This window comes from Plecotus auritus, assembly GCF_963455305.1.
Source record: "Plecotus auritus genome assembly, chromosome: 2".
Lineage (NCBI taxonomy): Eukaryota > Metazoa > Chordata > Mammalia > Chiroptera > Vespertilionidae > Plecotus > Plecotus auritus.
Window position 1 is genome coordinate 21,669,381 of NC_137771.1, and position 14,794 is coordinate 21,684,174.

General features: G+C 47.8%; 1 protein-coding gene across 3 annotated transcripts in view; it reads right to left on the bottom strand.

Moving 5' to 3' along the window:
* PHC2 (polyhomeotic homolog 2) overlaps nt 1-14,794 on the bottom strand; it is an 83,178-nt gene that overhangs the window by 43,442 nt on the left and 24,942 nt on the right. For all 3 annotated transcript variants that reach the window (XM_080657746.1, XM_080657748.1, XM_080657747.1), the window contains exons 2-5: nt 3,315-3,521; nt 1,956-2,114; nt 869-946; nt 282-446 (exon numbers count right to left, since the gene is read on the bottom strand). In XM_080657746.1, the coding sequence (XP_080513872.1) occupies nt 282-446; nt 869-946; nt 1,956-2,114; nt 3,315-3,467 (555 nt within the window). In that variant the 5' untranslated portion in view covers nt 3,468-3,521. The remainder of the gene's footprint in view (nt 1-281; nt 447-868; nt 947-1,955; nt 2,115-3,314; nt 3,522-14,794) is intronic.

Below are 14,794 nucleotides of genomic sequence, written 5' to 3' on the forward strand. Positions count from 1 at the left end.
AAAAGAGGAGCACAGCTCTGTTTCACTCTCAGAGGGGAAGGAAAGGAGGCATCATGGGTAACTATTTCATCCTGGAACCCCCGTGTCCTTGTCAGTGAGCCCATACCAAAGCTCCCCTCAGCCTTCCAGCTCCCCTCCCTTCTTTATTCCACCCTTATCTCTGCCAGCTGTCTCCTAGGCGTCTTCCCAACCTGGACTAATCGCTACCCTTCTCTCATCTCTCAGACTCTCTGCCTGTTCCCCCTGGCCCACCCGAGCCGTGGCCCAGGCTGGGTACTCACCATCTGTGCCCTCAGATACATCTGTGCTTGGCTTGCAGTCAGGGCGGGAGACGAGGTGTTGCCCAAGAGCACAGCCTGCTGGGCGATGCCCGAGGCGGTTGCTGAGTTCACACTCTGAGCCCGGTTGATGAGCTGGGCTGCCGCTGGGGAGGCTGCCAGATTGATCTGATGGGAGAGACACGCAGTAGGAAACAGAAGGTCCTGATGGTTACCTCTGTGCCCCTGCATCCATCTCTTCCCCCGCCGCCCCTCTGTCCCTGGGTGGATTCGGCCTTCTTTAGAACCATCCCTGGTCCTTGGCCCTGGATCTTCCCCCAGCGCTGCCCCATCTCTGGCCTTTGTGCAGAGCTGCAGGGAGGGTCCAATGGTGAGAGAACTGAGCTATGAACAGAGAACCTTGGCATTGGAATGATGACAGGGAGTTGTTAAAGTAAGGGTTAGGGAGAGACACGTATGATTTCTGACAAGAGTAATAGATCCCAGCCATGATTCCACATGGCTGAGGATTCCCCACCACTGAGTCTTGGGCAAGGAGGATGGAGCTGGTCCTGGGTTGGGGGCTCTGCCCACTACCCCCATCTACTTACTGAGGATGACTGGGCCGGGGCCTGTGCAGACACACTGCTGCCGGGGGTGCTCCCTTGTCTGTTGGCCACCAGGCTCGCCTGGAAAGGACAATTCTTATCACTAGAGTCCCAGATCTCCCTTAGTCCCGCCCCAGGCTCTCACCTTCCAAGGAAGTACAACAGTGTGGGAAGGAATCAAACCTCCATTCTGCCTCATCTGTGTGACCCTAAGCGAGTGCCTCAGTTTCCTTTTTCATAAGGTGGGGACAATAACAGTGTCTACCTTGTACGGTTGTTAAAAGGATTGAGCAAGGCAAAGCATTTGCATGTAAGCACTCAAATTGTCAGCTTTGGTTATTAGCAAGGTTTCCAGCTCTCTCAGTCCTCCATCCTCCCCACTCCATCATATCTGGGCCCCCATGCGGAGCGTTGTACACACTTTCTGGGATGTCCAGCCTACCCTCTCCCCTTGGCCAGCTTCTTGTCACCCTTCAAGGGTAGCATCAATGTTACTCCAGCAGAGAGGCCTTCCCTGGCCACCCAATCTAAGGTCTTCCTTGTTATTCAGTCACAGCTTACCACAACTGAGATGTTCACATATTTTGTTTCCTTGTCTATCTGGGTTTCTGTTTACTGGCTGTCTCCCCACTATGAGCTCCAAGACAGAATCCACAGTATACTCGGTGCCTGACATAAACCCAAGGGCTGGCATACAGTAGGTCCATAAAATATTTTGTTGAATGAATGAATGATGAGTTCTTCTCAGGCACTGATGGCAGAGAGGCAAGCTGAATGGGCAATGCCTTTGCTTGTGGACCTCTCTGACCCTCAGTCCTGTCTCTGGTGCAGTGACTTGGTGAGGAAGGCCGGGGCTGGGCTGGGCGGGCTGAGGGTTCCAGCCGCTCCACTCATGAGCTGTGTGACTTGGGCCAGGTGTTTAGCCTTTTTCCTCATCTGTCAGAGGCCGCCGACGACAATCACACCTACTTCAGGGGTTCTGTGAGGGTCCAGGGAGAGCATGCACAGAGCACGTGTGCACTGCCCACTTCTTCTCTTACTCCTGCAGCCACATGACCCTGGGGCATCAGCAGCACCCTCTCGTTCTCACCTGCTGCACAGCCGCCAGGCTCTGGAGCTGCGCGCTGCTGAGGTGCTGCTGCTGCAGTGCCGCCGTCTGCAGCATGAGGTGCTGCTGCTGTGCGGCGTACATCTGCTGCAGGTACTGAGCCGCAGTGCTGGGCTGCCTGTGCAGGGCCTGCTGGATCACCTGCAAGGGGCAGGAGAGGTGCAGACAGTGTTCAACAGCTGGGCCACTCACCCACTGCAGACCCACCCCTTCTGCAATAACGCCTGCCAACCCCCTCACTTCTTCCCAACTGCTCAGAGAAGGCCACCAGGTCTGCGAGCACCACAACCAATCACCTCTCAGGGAGGCATCTCTGCCTTATCTATCTTGCATCTCTTCAGTGCATTGCCCCCCGGAATGGTTTGCCCTGTGTTGGCTGCCTCCCTTGACTTTAAGGCAGCCCACCACTGCTCTGACTCACTCTCAGAGTGGTGGGGAGGCTGTGGGAGACAGAAGGCCTTGAAGCCTCCAGTGACACTGTGTCCCATGCCAATAACACTCCCCTTCCCTTCCATTCTTCAGCCTCAGATTAGGGTGATTGGGACACAGGGAAGATGACATAGGGAACCAAAGCTCAACAAGGCAGAGAGAAGGAAAGGGGTGGGAAGAAAGACAGCTCACAAGCGGGGAGGACTATTGCCACTTAAGCAACACACCAGCCAACTAAAACTTATCCACGGGCTGTATCCTCCCTGCTGGGGGTGGGGGTGGGGCCTCAGGGCAGGCTTGTGCTTCTTCCCAGGGTTTGCCCCTAGCTGCCTGGAAAGTCCTACCAGTCCCTTTGAAGAAATCCCCTGGGGCTTGCAGAACCACAGGGCTTGCAAGTGCCACAGGGTGATGCGTTACTCTCTCCTTTCCCTCCCTCCCTCCATCACCCCTCTTCTGAGCCACCATCTCCCACTCCCTGGCCTTACTGCCATTCTCTTTCCTGATGGGTCTGGCTGAGCCACAGTCTCAAGGAAACGAGGAAACGATAAAAGGCTCCTCTAACTGCACAGATTCAACACCATGGTTATTCCACTAGACCAGTGGTCGGCAAACCGCGGCTCTGTTGACTAATGAGTTTGCCAACCACTGTCATATACTACCCTTTACCTCTTTGCACACAATATGCCACAATTGCCTAATTCTTACAGCTTCCAACTACATGGTAACATTTAGTCTAGTCCAGTGGTCGGCAAACTCATTAGCCAACAGAGCGGCAAACCGTGGGACTAAGGGAGCTCATGTGGCTCACGAGCTGCAGTTTGCCGACCACTGCACTAGACCATGCTGACAGGCCCTCCTGGCCAGGCCTGGAGATGACCAAGGAATTCAATCCAAGATCAGCTGGAATCTCACCTGCACGGTCTGCCGGTCAGGGATGCCACTGTACACAGAAATCTGGGGCCCAGCGGGGCGGCCACTTCCACCGCTGCTGCTACTGACCCCGCTGGCACTGCTGGCGACACTGGCACTGCTAGATGTATGGGGGACCGGCAGCTCATTCTCCATGGCCTGTGGGATGGCACAGCCAGGGGGTTCAGATGGCAGAAGAGCAGGCGGATGCTGGGAGGAAAAAGGCAGAAGTTAAATGTTAAAACACTTACTAGAGCAGGCACACATGCATGAATTTCCTATCAGCCTGTGGGGGGACTACTGCACTGAGGTCCTATCATCTGAAGGACAGGGCCAGGCGGGTTCACTAGGTGAGAGTTGAAATCAGGTCTGCCTGATCTAAAGTCCATGACCTGTTCATTCTGCTCGAGGAAATAAAACAAGCAGAGGAGGCGAATCTCCTGGAATGGTCTTACTGGGATCATATTTCACTCCATCCATCTCTTTATGTGTGGGATAGAGATACTGAATATCAGAGAACTAATTATTTCTCCACATTTATACAGCCGGTTATTGAAAGAAATGGGGATAAAAATCTAGAGAGAACTGAATGAAAGAAAGAGGCTAATAAGGAGACAATAAAACAAACTGAAGTGTTTGTTTTGTTTTGAAAGCTGGAAGAGCTTTGAGTATGTTTGGAGTCTCTGTTTTCTTTATGAAGTACTTGCTGAGTGCTCTCTGATCTAAAGCTGAGTAGGGCATTAGGTTGAGCAATTTGGTTAAAATTGCAGGGTTTGGAGTCAGAAAGACTTGGGTTTATGTCCTGGCTCTGCCACTTACTAGCTGAGAAAGCTTGGCAATCACTTTTCTAACCTTCTGTCTCTTAACTCTCAGATGGAAGAATGTATGGATTGTTGGGAGGATAAAGTGAAACAATGATACAAAGTGCTTAGCAGAGCGCCAGGTATATAGCAAGCGCTCCCTAAGTGCTGGCTGTTGTGTGGTTATTGAAACTGTCCCAGTGCTCGTAGGTCAGTCCTCTTCCAGTGTAGAAACAGCAGCGCCGCCCTAACTGGTTTGGCTCGGTGGATAGAGCGTCGGCCTGTGGACTGAAGGGTCCCAGGTTCGATTCCAGTCAAGGGCATGTACCTGGGTTGCGGGCACATCCCCAGTGGGGGGCGTGCAGGAGGCAGCTGATCGATGTCTCTCTCTCATCGATGTTTCTAACTTTCTATCCCTCTCTCTTCCTCTCTGTAAAAAAATCAATAAAATATATTTAAAAAAAAAAAAAAAGAAAGAAAGAAACAGCAGCGCCCCTTGGACCTTCTACCCCAATCGTTAAGGAGGCCACCTCTGATCTGGATTCAGAACTGAAAATCACACTTCCTCTTGAGGCAATGACTGGCTTTGGAGAGGGGCTGGGGAGGCAGGAAGGGGTGGTGAGAAAGGCATACTCAGATTTGAGTTCAAGTCCCTTTCTTTTTCTTCTTTCATGCTGTTTCTAAAATCCTCATTTCTATATGTACGCTTTCCCTCCTACCTATTCCTTCCTACATCAAAAACTACATTTATTGCCCTGACCAGTGTGACTCAGTTGGTTGGAGCATTGTCCCATGGGTCATGGGTCAGGGGTTTAATTCCCCATCAGGGCACATACCCAGATTGTGGGTTCAATCCCTGATCAGGGTGCGTATGGGAAGCAACGGTTTCTCTCAATCGATATTTATCTCTCTCTCTCTTTCCCTCTCCCTTCCTCTCTCTCTCTAAAATCAATAAAAATATATCCTTGGGCGAGGAGTAAAAAACAAACAAAAATCATTTGTCATCCCATCATACACATTAAATTCTCTGCTTGCCAGTTATACCATTTCAATAAACGGAGAAAATAATATGATTTTTTCACACTAATGAGAGCAATGATTAGTACAAAGAACTACAATGTCATGAATGTTCTGTTGTCATCTCTCCAATGTTGTCATCTCAGTTGGGATTGTCAACATTCCTCGAGACTGCCTTCTTCAGACTGGGAAGATTTCAACTTGGGTTGATCCCCAAGTTGTGGATGAAGATCAAAAGACAGAAATGTTGGGGGTAAGGAAATCCGGGCCACTCCCAGTTGGCAGTCAGCAAGTTGAAGTTCAGAGGGCTTTGGCTTCCAAAGCAATATACCTGCCGTAAAGAGTGCTCACGACCTGGGTCCTTCAGCAGTGGTTTTCCTAATGCTTGCACATCTGCTTTTCCTGCCTCAGGGCAAGGCCTCTGTCCTGGAATCCCCTTTGTCTGGAAATGCACTCAGTTCTGGGTCTCGTTATGGCTACTCACTTGTTACGGATACTTAAGGATAATGATGATGCAGGAATCAATGAAACATGTTAAATCCCCCTGATGTCATGTTCTAGGGAAGGAAGGGCAGGCTGGAGAGCAAGTGGTAGGAGGCACAATTCCTGATCTGGCAGAATGGAGAGACTAGTTGCAGAAATGATGTGCAACTGAAATTTTAAGTAAGTAAATGAGAGTTATGTTCAAACATGGAATCCCCAGGGTCTCCTCTTAGTTAAATGCTTGGCCTCCATTTCCCAAAATGCTGACCAGAATTGGGGTTCAGTTCTTGCTTTCATCCCACCCTAAGAAATCTCAGCTGAAGTACTTGTAAATATTAAACATAACATGGGAAATGGCAGCAGCCACTGCAGGTGACAGATAAGGTGATCTACATCCTGGATGACCAGCCTCCGCTGTTTTCTTCTCTTTTGTAGCAGCTAGGACAGATCCTCATTGAGGAATGAAACAACACATAATTGTAAAGAGAGCCTGGCATTCCCTGTAGAAAAGCTGCACAGGAAGGACAGCAATGATCCCACGCAGGAGAGACTGGCCTGAGCAACATGGAGACAGGCACAGTGTGTTTCCTGAACTTTCTGTCTGGTCCGCCTGTCTCCTTCCTTCTGCTGCCAAGCATGCCTTCCCCTTCTCCCTTCATCCTCTCATTCTTGGCTTCTGCACCACGCTTGCCTTTTCCATCTCATTAATTGTTGCCCCCACCCCTGCTTTTCCCATTCTTGTGGCTGCCTTCTCATCCCTATGCTCTCTCACATCTGTGCTCACACTCACCCTCCCTTTGACCATTGCTCTCTTACTGCTAGCTTCCTTGCTCTGGCCCCATCCTCTGTGTGCTCACACTCACCTCGATTGTGTGTGGACTCTCTTGAACACATGCATGCTCTCCCTCTCACTCACCTCTTGCCCTCTCACTCTCATGCAATTGACCCTGACTGCTTGCTCTGGTTTACCCTAATGAGCTCTCTCTCCCCCTATTTCTGACCTCTTTCCGGTCTCCCCACAGCCTCTCCTAGTCCCACTCTCCCTTGACTGACCTCACTCTGCATGTGCCTCACTCTGCATTCCCCTCCTTTGCTCCAAGTGCTCTAGATCTCTCTCCTCTCAGTGTGGTCACCCCGATCCTAAGCTTAATCCTCCCTCCTCACAGCAAGCACATGCTGTCTCCTTCATTCATAAGCATGCACACTCTATCATAGGCTTCCTCCATCCTCCCTGAGCCCCACCCCCTTGCTCTCTCTGTTCTGGCTGAGGCTTTTGCCCTCTCTTTCACTTACGCAAAGCACAGATGAGGGAAGGACAGACTCTGCCTAGAGGATAAGGAAACACCTGAAAGGAGACGTGACATTTTTACTGCCTGAATCCACACTTTCTCTGCTTTCACAGCATACTGCTGCCCTGTCCCACCTTCCACACCTTGTCAACCACCTCTCAACAATCTGAGCAACTATGAGCATCTTCCACATGCAGGGCATTCTTATTAAGTACTGGAAATAGAAAAACATAGGAGACATGAATCCTAATTTTAAGGTGATTTAATTTCAGTACCTTCCATCAGTGGAGCCTATCCTAATAATACTGATCATTTATCGAGCACCCACTATGTGTCAAGCACTACAGTAGATGCCATATATTTAATTTCGTGCACAGGTGTCCCTCAGCCTAGCCTGCACCCTCTCCAATCTGGGACATCCCTCTCACAATCCAGGACTGCTGGCTCCCAACTGCTTGCCTGCTTGCCTTCCTGATTGCCCCTAACCGCTTCTGCCTGCCAGCCTGATCACCCCCTAACCACTCCTATGCCAGCCTGATTGCCCCTAACTGCCCTCCCCTGCAGGCCTGATCGCCCACAACTGCCTTCCCTTGCAGGTCTGGTTCCTTCCAACGGCCCTCCCCTGTTGGCCATCTTGTGGTGGCCATCTTGTGTCCACATGGGGGCAGGATCTTTGACCACATGGGGGCAGCCATCTTGTGTGTTGGAGTGATGGTCAATCTGCATATTACTCTTTTATTAGATAGGATAGAGGCCTGGTGCATGGGTGGGGGCCAGCTGGTTTTCCCTGAAGGGTATTCCAGATCAGGGTGGGGGTTCCCTTGGGGCGTGGGGCGGCCTGGGCGAGGGGCCTGTGGTGGTTTGCAGGCCGGCCACGCCCCCCGGCGACTCAAGCAGAGGCCCTGGTATCTGGGATTTATTTATCTTCTACAATTGAAACTTTGTAGCCTGGAGTAGAGCCAAGCCTTCTGCTTGTTCTGTGGCAGCAGCCATTTTTCTGTTGGGATTTATGTATCTTCTATAATTGAAACTTTGTAGCCTTAAGCAGAGGCCAAAGCAGGCCAGGGCTGCAGAAGGTTGGCTTCCTCCATCACCGCGGGCAACCCTAGCCTCCTGCTCTCTCCAGCTCCGTGGCTGCTGCCATTCCTGTTGGGATTTATTTATCTTCTATAATTGAAACTTTGTAGCATTGAGTGGAGGCCTGGGCCGGCAAGGGCAGGCGGAAAGCTTGGCTTTCTCCATTGCTAGGGAAACCCAAGCCTCCCTCCTGCTCTCTGTGGCTGCAGCCATCTTGGTTGGGTTTATTTGCATATTCCCTCCTGATTGGATGGTGGGCGTGGCTGGTGGATGTAGCGGAGGTATGGTCAACTTGCATATTACTCTTTTATTAGATAGGATATATATTTATTTATATACATACTAGAGGCCTGGTGCATGAAAATTCGTGCACTGGAAGTGGGGGGGTCCCTCAGCCCAGCCTGCGCCCTCTCACAGTCTGGGAGTCCTCAGGGGATGTCCTACTGACGGCTTAGGCCCGCTCCCCACGGGGAGAAGGTCTAAGCCGCAGTCTGGCCTCCCTCTGTGGGAGGCCACCAGATGGGCTGATCAGGGAATGGTGCTGCCCTCCCCCCATTGGCCTTCAGCTGCTGCTGGTTGCCACCCCTCCCCCCCCAATCACCATTCCCTCCCTCTGCCCTCTGGCATGCTCCTTGGCTGGCCTGGCGCTGCCTGCTCGCCGGCCCCGCCCCACACTGACTGGTGGTTCTGCCGTTCAGTCAATTTGCATTTATGCTTTTATTATATAGGAGGAGGATACGACCTCCCTTACAGGATAGGTATAATTATCTCAATTTTGTCAATGAAACATCAAAGTAGCTTATCTAAGGTCATCCCAGAACTAGGATTCAAAACCAGGTCTGATTCCAAAGCCAGAACTCTTCCCAAACTATGCCCTCTGAAAGTTCACCCATATTCTTGCCTTGAGCCATTACTGTAATGACATTGGACCAAGTCCATATCAGAGCATACTAGATTTTCAGAGGTGAAAAGGAACCAAGATTATTGAATTTAATCCCCTAATAATTAATGTCTATTAAATATTTTATACTAACAAAATAATCTTTTATATATAATGTATACATAAAAGATAATAGGCATGTGAATCTACCAGTTAGTTCAAGAAGTCAAAAGTTAGCATTATCTCCCTTGTCTTTCCTATGCAAAAACTGATGTTCAGGTTTTGGGAAAGTGACTCACTCAAGGACGTAGGGCTCCTTGGAGTCTCCTCCAGTAGCATGACCATGGGAGGCACCCTCCGAACACTGACTGGTGGTGATTTAGTCAACCAGAGGGTTGAGGTTTGCCCTGAGGAGGAATTTGAAGCTGCTATATGTCACTTTCTCATTGGTTTCCCAGGGGAAGGGAACTTGGGTAGAAAAAACAAAAATTAGGTGGCATGGACCTATATAGTAGCTTTCAAGCCTTTTCTACTAGTTCCCCTCTTTGAAGCCAAGCTTGTAGGGCCTTCCTACTCCCAACGTCCTCTGCCTCAAAGCTCTGGTCTGGGGCGAGTGGCGGAGGTTCAGAAGCTTCATTGAGGGCTACTGAGGTATCTGTGGCCTCTCATGACACCCCAACCCTGTGGTCCCACATTAGAAAGTCTGAACGCTTAAACTCAGTATCTAGGCTTTAAGCATTTTACACACCCCTTTTCAATTTCTTTTTAATTCCCAGTCTTATTCCTCCCTTTTCCTCCTTCTAACTAGTTCCTTATTTCTCCCCCAAGGCCACCCATCCCTGTGGACTCCCACTATGAACCGCAGCCAGATCTGATTAATGGCTCACATCCAGAACTGGAAGTCTGCTTTTCTCCGGATTCCAACTCACTGTGTGGTTTTGTGTGAGCCCGAGCTCTGAAGGCTGTGAATCTTACGTTAGTCAATTCCCCCGCCCAATCACAGGGGACCACTTTGAATGATGTGCTGACTGTAACCGGCTTGGCTAGTGATCTTATTACAGGTCTCTGCCGCCCACGGGGCCTGAGACCAGCAGCTGGAGAAATGCTGATGGTCCTGCCGTCCCAGGAGCCGCCAAGTCTAGGGAACACTGGGCCTTTGTCCCAGGGTCAGGGAAATCCATTTGCTGCGGATTACAGCTGTGACAGAGGTTCCAGGGAAGTCGAGGGGAAAGATACTGAGAACAGCTCTCCAACTGGAGCTTAAAGCCCTGGAGTGAAGTGGGCTGGGTTTTCCTCATGCAATCGGAGACTGGCAGGAAATGAGAGGTCTAGTCTGCCCACAAAGGCTGCTGGTGTTATCATTCCTGCAGTAGATTGTGTATGGAGACTCTGCAAAGGCAGGGTGATGGGGTTCCTTTGCTATGGCTCTGCCTTTCCTCTGAGGTCGCTTCTCTGTCCGAGGTATAAGTCAATAATAGCAATGTCCAGGCTCTCTAGACTGTGGGGCCAGAGGGCAGACTACCTTACACCCCCATTTGCTGCACAAACATAAGTATCCTGATTTGCACCAATCCAATTGCGCCTTTGGCAGCTGTCTGAGGCTACTGATACATTGGAAACAGTCCAAATGGATTCAGGTCAAGCCCCCTCAAAAAGTTCTCCCTACCCCCAATCCTATGCTTGTTGCCCCCTTCAGCGTCGCTAGAAACCAAAGTAAGTAAAAGAGGGCCAACAAAGAAATAAAGGAGAAGTTAAAACTGACCATGCAGTCTTAGCCAGCAAAATAGTCTGGTTTCATTGTGAAATAGACCCCCGTATGTTTACATGGATATACTTTTTCTGAAACCTCCTTGTTTTCTTCATAATTTATAGAAGGCAGATTGTGTCAAGTGTTTCTATAAGCTGGTTTCTGGTTGTTTGAAGAATATGGAGAAGAAAAAGGGGGGTTTGGGCACTTCGGGAAGGAACATCTAGTTAAAGCCATGTGATGCAAATGTGGAGTGTTTAGGGAGTGAGATTCAGCAGCGTTAATCTCCCTGCTCTGAGACACGGCAACTATTCAGCCTGCATCTTTCTCTGTAAGGGGCCAGATAGTAAATATTTTAGGTTTTGCCAGCATTTGGTCTCTGCCATGACTACTCAACTCTGCTGGGCAAACACAGCCGTAGACAAGTTGTAAGTGGAGTGTGGCTGTGTTTCAATAAAATATGAGTTACAAAGATGTGTGGCGGGCTGTTTTTGGCCTGTGAGCTGTACTTTACAGGATCTCTGTCTGTGGCAAACCCGTTTTTATAGATCAGCCACATGGCAGACAGTGTGTGCCTGCAGCACAGGCTTTTGTATTAGAAAGACCTGGGTTCATTTTCTAACCACTAGCCTAGTATCCTTGGGCAAGTTACATTCTTTTGGGAATGAGGTCACATTTCCCTCATGCGGTGGTTCTGTGGACTAAATTAGATGTCTGTAGAGCACTGAGGACAATACTCAGCAATAATTAGCATATTACCCTTTTATTAGTGTGTATATATATATATATATATATATATATATATATATACACATACTGATTTCAGAGAGGAAGGGAGATAGAAACATCAACGATGAGAGAGAATCATTGATAGGCTGCCTCCTGCATGCTCCACACTGGAGATCAAGCCTGCAATCTGGGCATGGGTCCTGACCGGAAATCGAATCGTGACCTCTTGGTTCATAGGTCGATGCTCAACCACTGAGTCACACCGGCCGGGCAAAGCAATTTTATTTTTACTTTTTGAGGAATCTCCATACTGTTTTCCATAGTGGCTGCACCAATCTGCATTCCCACCACCAGCTTGAGAGTTCTCTTTCCTCCACACCCTTGCCAACATGTTATTTGTGGATTTATTGATTATAGCCATTTTGATATCTCATTGTGATTTTAATTTGCATTTCTCTGACAATTAGTGACTCTGAGCACCTTTTCATATGTCTATTGGCCAGCTGCATGTCCTTTTTGGAGAAGTGTCTATTCAGGTCCTCTGACCACATTTTAATCGGATTGTTGTTGTTTTTTGATGTTGAGTAATATGAGTTCTTTATAAATTTAGGATATTAACCGCTAGTATTGTCACAGATGTACATACATGGTTGGTCCTGCCAGCAGGGTTTATAAAAGAATTTTTAACTATTTAATTGAAAAGGAAAACAAGTTGAAAGCAACTGCCTGAGTCCTTTGGAGAGAAGGGATGAGGACACCTACCTTTCCTGAAAGCTCGCCATGTGCTGGGCAGTCTCAGGGAGGCAGCATAATTTAAAAGGAAGAGGAGGAGCTTTGTATTCAGAGAAAGCTGTTTGGATTCCTGCCTCTGCCCTAGTCGGGAGATCTCAGGCAGGTTACTTAGCCTCTGTGGGCCTCGGTTTCCTCATCTGTAAACAGTGTTAATGCTATAGATTTATTTTAAGAGTTATTGGAAAAAAGTAAATAAGAGAATGCAAAGCACTTAGCACTGTGTACAACACAAAATAGTTATTTAATCATTACCACCCTCCCTTCGCCTGATTAATCCTCCTAGGATGGTTCTGGAGCAATAATTACTGATGATGAAACGGGTTTTGAGTGGTAACCTGCCCAAGATCATAAGGTATTAAGTGCCATAAGCCAGAAGAGTCTCAATCTAGAACTCATGTCCCAGTTGTAATATGGGAGTGCCTTGAGTGTGGAGAAGGGAAGATTAAAAAATTTGGGCTTTTAATCCTTTATGATTATTGAACAGGCTTGATTATAAGCTTTTCACCAGAGTTTAAAAAGCTCCATTCTCAAATCTCAGAAATTCTTCCTAAGAAAAGAAAAAACAAACAAACCACCTACAGGTATAACTGGGAGAAATGATAACCAGAATAGACTTAGCCATAGAGTGTGTGTGTGTGTGGCGGGGGGTAGGGAGGGTGTTTAGACATGTGCACTCTTGTATTCATGTATGTTGGGAAGGGAGAGGGAAAGCAAGAGACTAGAAGCTAGTTAGCGACTACTATTACCAGATTAAATTCCTCATTTACCTCCAAGCTCTGTGCAGTAAAAGTGCTTTAGAAATCCAGAAAGTAAGTGATCAACAAACATTCATCCTGGAGCTATTGTCATGCAATGATTGATTCATCAGTTCTCAAGGTACTGTCTTTGGATTAATATTAGGACTACATTACATGGTGAACAGGCGTACAGCTTGAGATTTCGACTTCCTCTCCCCACCTCCTCCTCCCATCTCCTTGGGCCCTCACTGCTTTGGCCCAGTCCACCATTAGAGGACTCCGCCATTCCTAAGAGGCTTCCTCCTGCCCTGCTTCTGCCCTAGCCACTTGCCAAGGCGGCTGTTTCAGAGCTTTGGGATCACAAAGCAATTCCAGAGTCCCCTAGGCCCAGCTCTGGGGCCTTCTTTCCCTCATTTGCCCCAGATAATGGCCTCTAATTGCGATTAACATTCCTCTGTGGCAGAAACACGCTGCATGTCTGTGGTTGGCCTCTGATCTGCTGTGACCACCAGCCTTTTGCTTCCCATTGTGTTTGGAATGCTATGTTCAATTCCATTTCATACCCTGCATTTGCTTGTCCTCTCTCAGCATACCTGTTGGCTTTTAACTTCTTGCATTTCTAACCCATTCTGTTACTCTTTGCAAGGCAAAACTATCTAAATGGGGTAGATCCCCTTAAATCTTCCACTCTTTCCAGGCAAGTATAAATTTACCCTACTTATTTTCTCATATTTATAACACTTAGTTAATTTTGATAGCTAGAATAGGCTGAAGTGGGACTTTGGAGTGGAAATTTTAAGGAGATAGATTTTAACTAAAAAAGAAAAAGAAGTACTTACTAACAAGTGGAGTTGTTGAAAAGTGGAGTGGGCTGCTTTGTGAAGTGAGTTTTATGTCAGTGGAGGCATCGGAGCAGAGACTGAGCAGCACGTGGCAGGCGTGACTCATGCAGCGTTGCCTCCAGGATCTCTTTAACACTAGTTGTGAGTAGTTCCATGAAACTATTTTACTGCATGCCAGAAATCCAACTGAGATTTTAAGCTTTTGTTTATTTTTAAACAAATACATTTAAACATTCTAAATGCTAATCTTATTTTTCAAGCTGTAGCACAGCTCCTAATGTCATTCTAGTTACTAACAAAAAGAGCAGATTCCATTAGTATGAACTTCCTGATTCTCATAATGGAGAAACTACTGTTCTTATTTCCTGGATGGAGCAGCTACAAGGTGGCAACGTGTTTTGGACTCTCAGAAGACTAGTTAACCTCACAAATAGCTCACCATCCACCCACACATCCACTCACCACCCACCCATTCATCTATCCATCCATCTGTCCATCCATCCATCATCCTTTCCATATTTATTGAAAAATTATTATGTGCTTGGAATTGAATGAAATACAAAAATGATTCAGATACTAACTCTGTCCTTAAGGAGTTAACAGTTGAAGAGGAGAAATAAGAAAAGTACACAAATAAATATGACAGGAGTCAGCAAACTTTTTCCATAAAGGGCCAAATAGTAGGTCATTCAGGCTTTGCAAAGCATATATGGTCTCTGTTGCATATTCTTAGTTGACCCTCCCCCTCCCAATCATTTAAAAATGTAAAAGCCATCTGTTCCAGGACTTTACATAAACAGCTTATGGGCTGGACTTAGCCTTTGGGCCCTAATTCGCTGACCCCTGAAAATGTAATAAGGTGTAAAGAGATAACCTTCAGTTAGAAGTATCATTAGAATCAGCTAGAAGTATCATTAAAGGTGGGTCTTTAAAGATGAGTTTGATTAGGACTTTGGAAATGGGGAGGGAGGATTCTAATGGAAGAAGGACAATTATACATTGTCCCCCATTTTCTATTCTTTTTTTTCTTTTTCTTTTTTTTTGGATATTTTACAGAGAGGAAGCGAGAGGGATAGAGAGCTAGAAACAT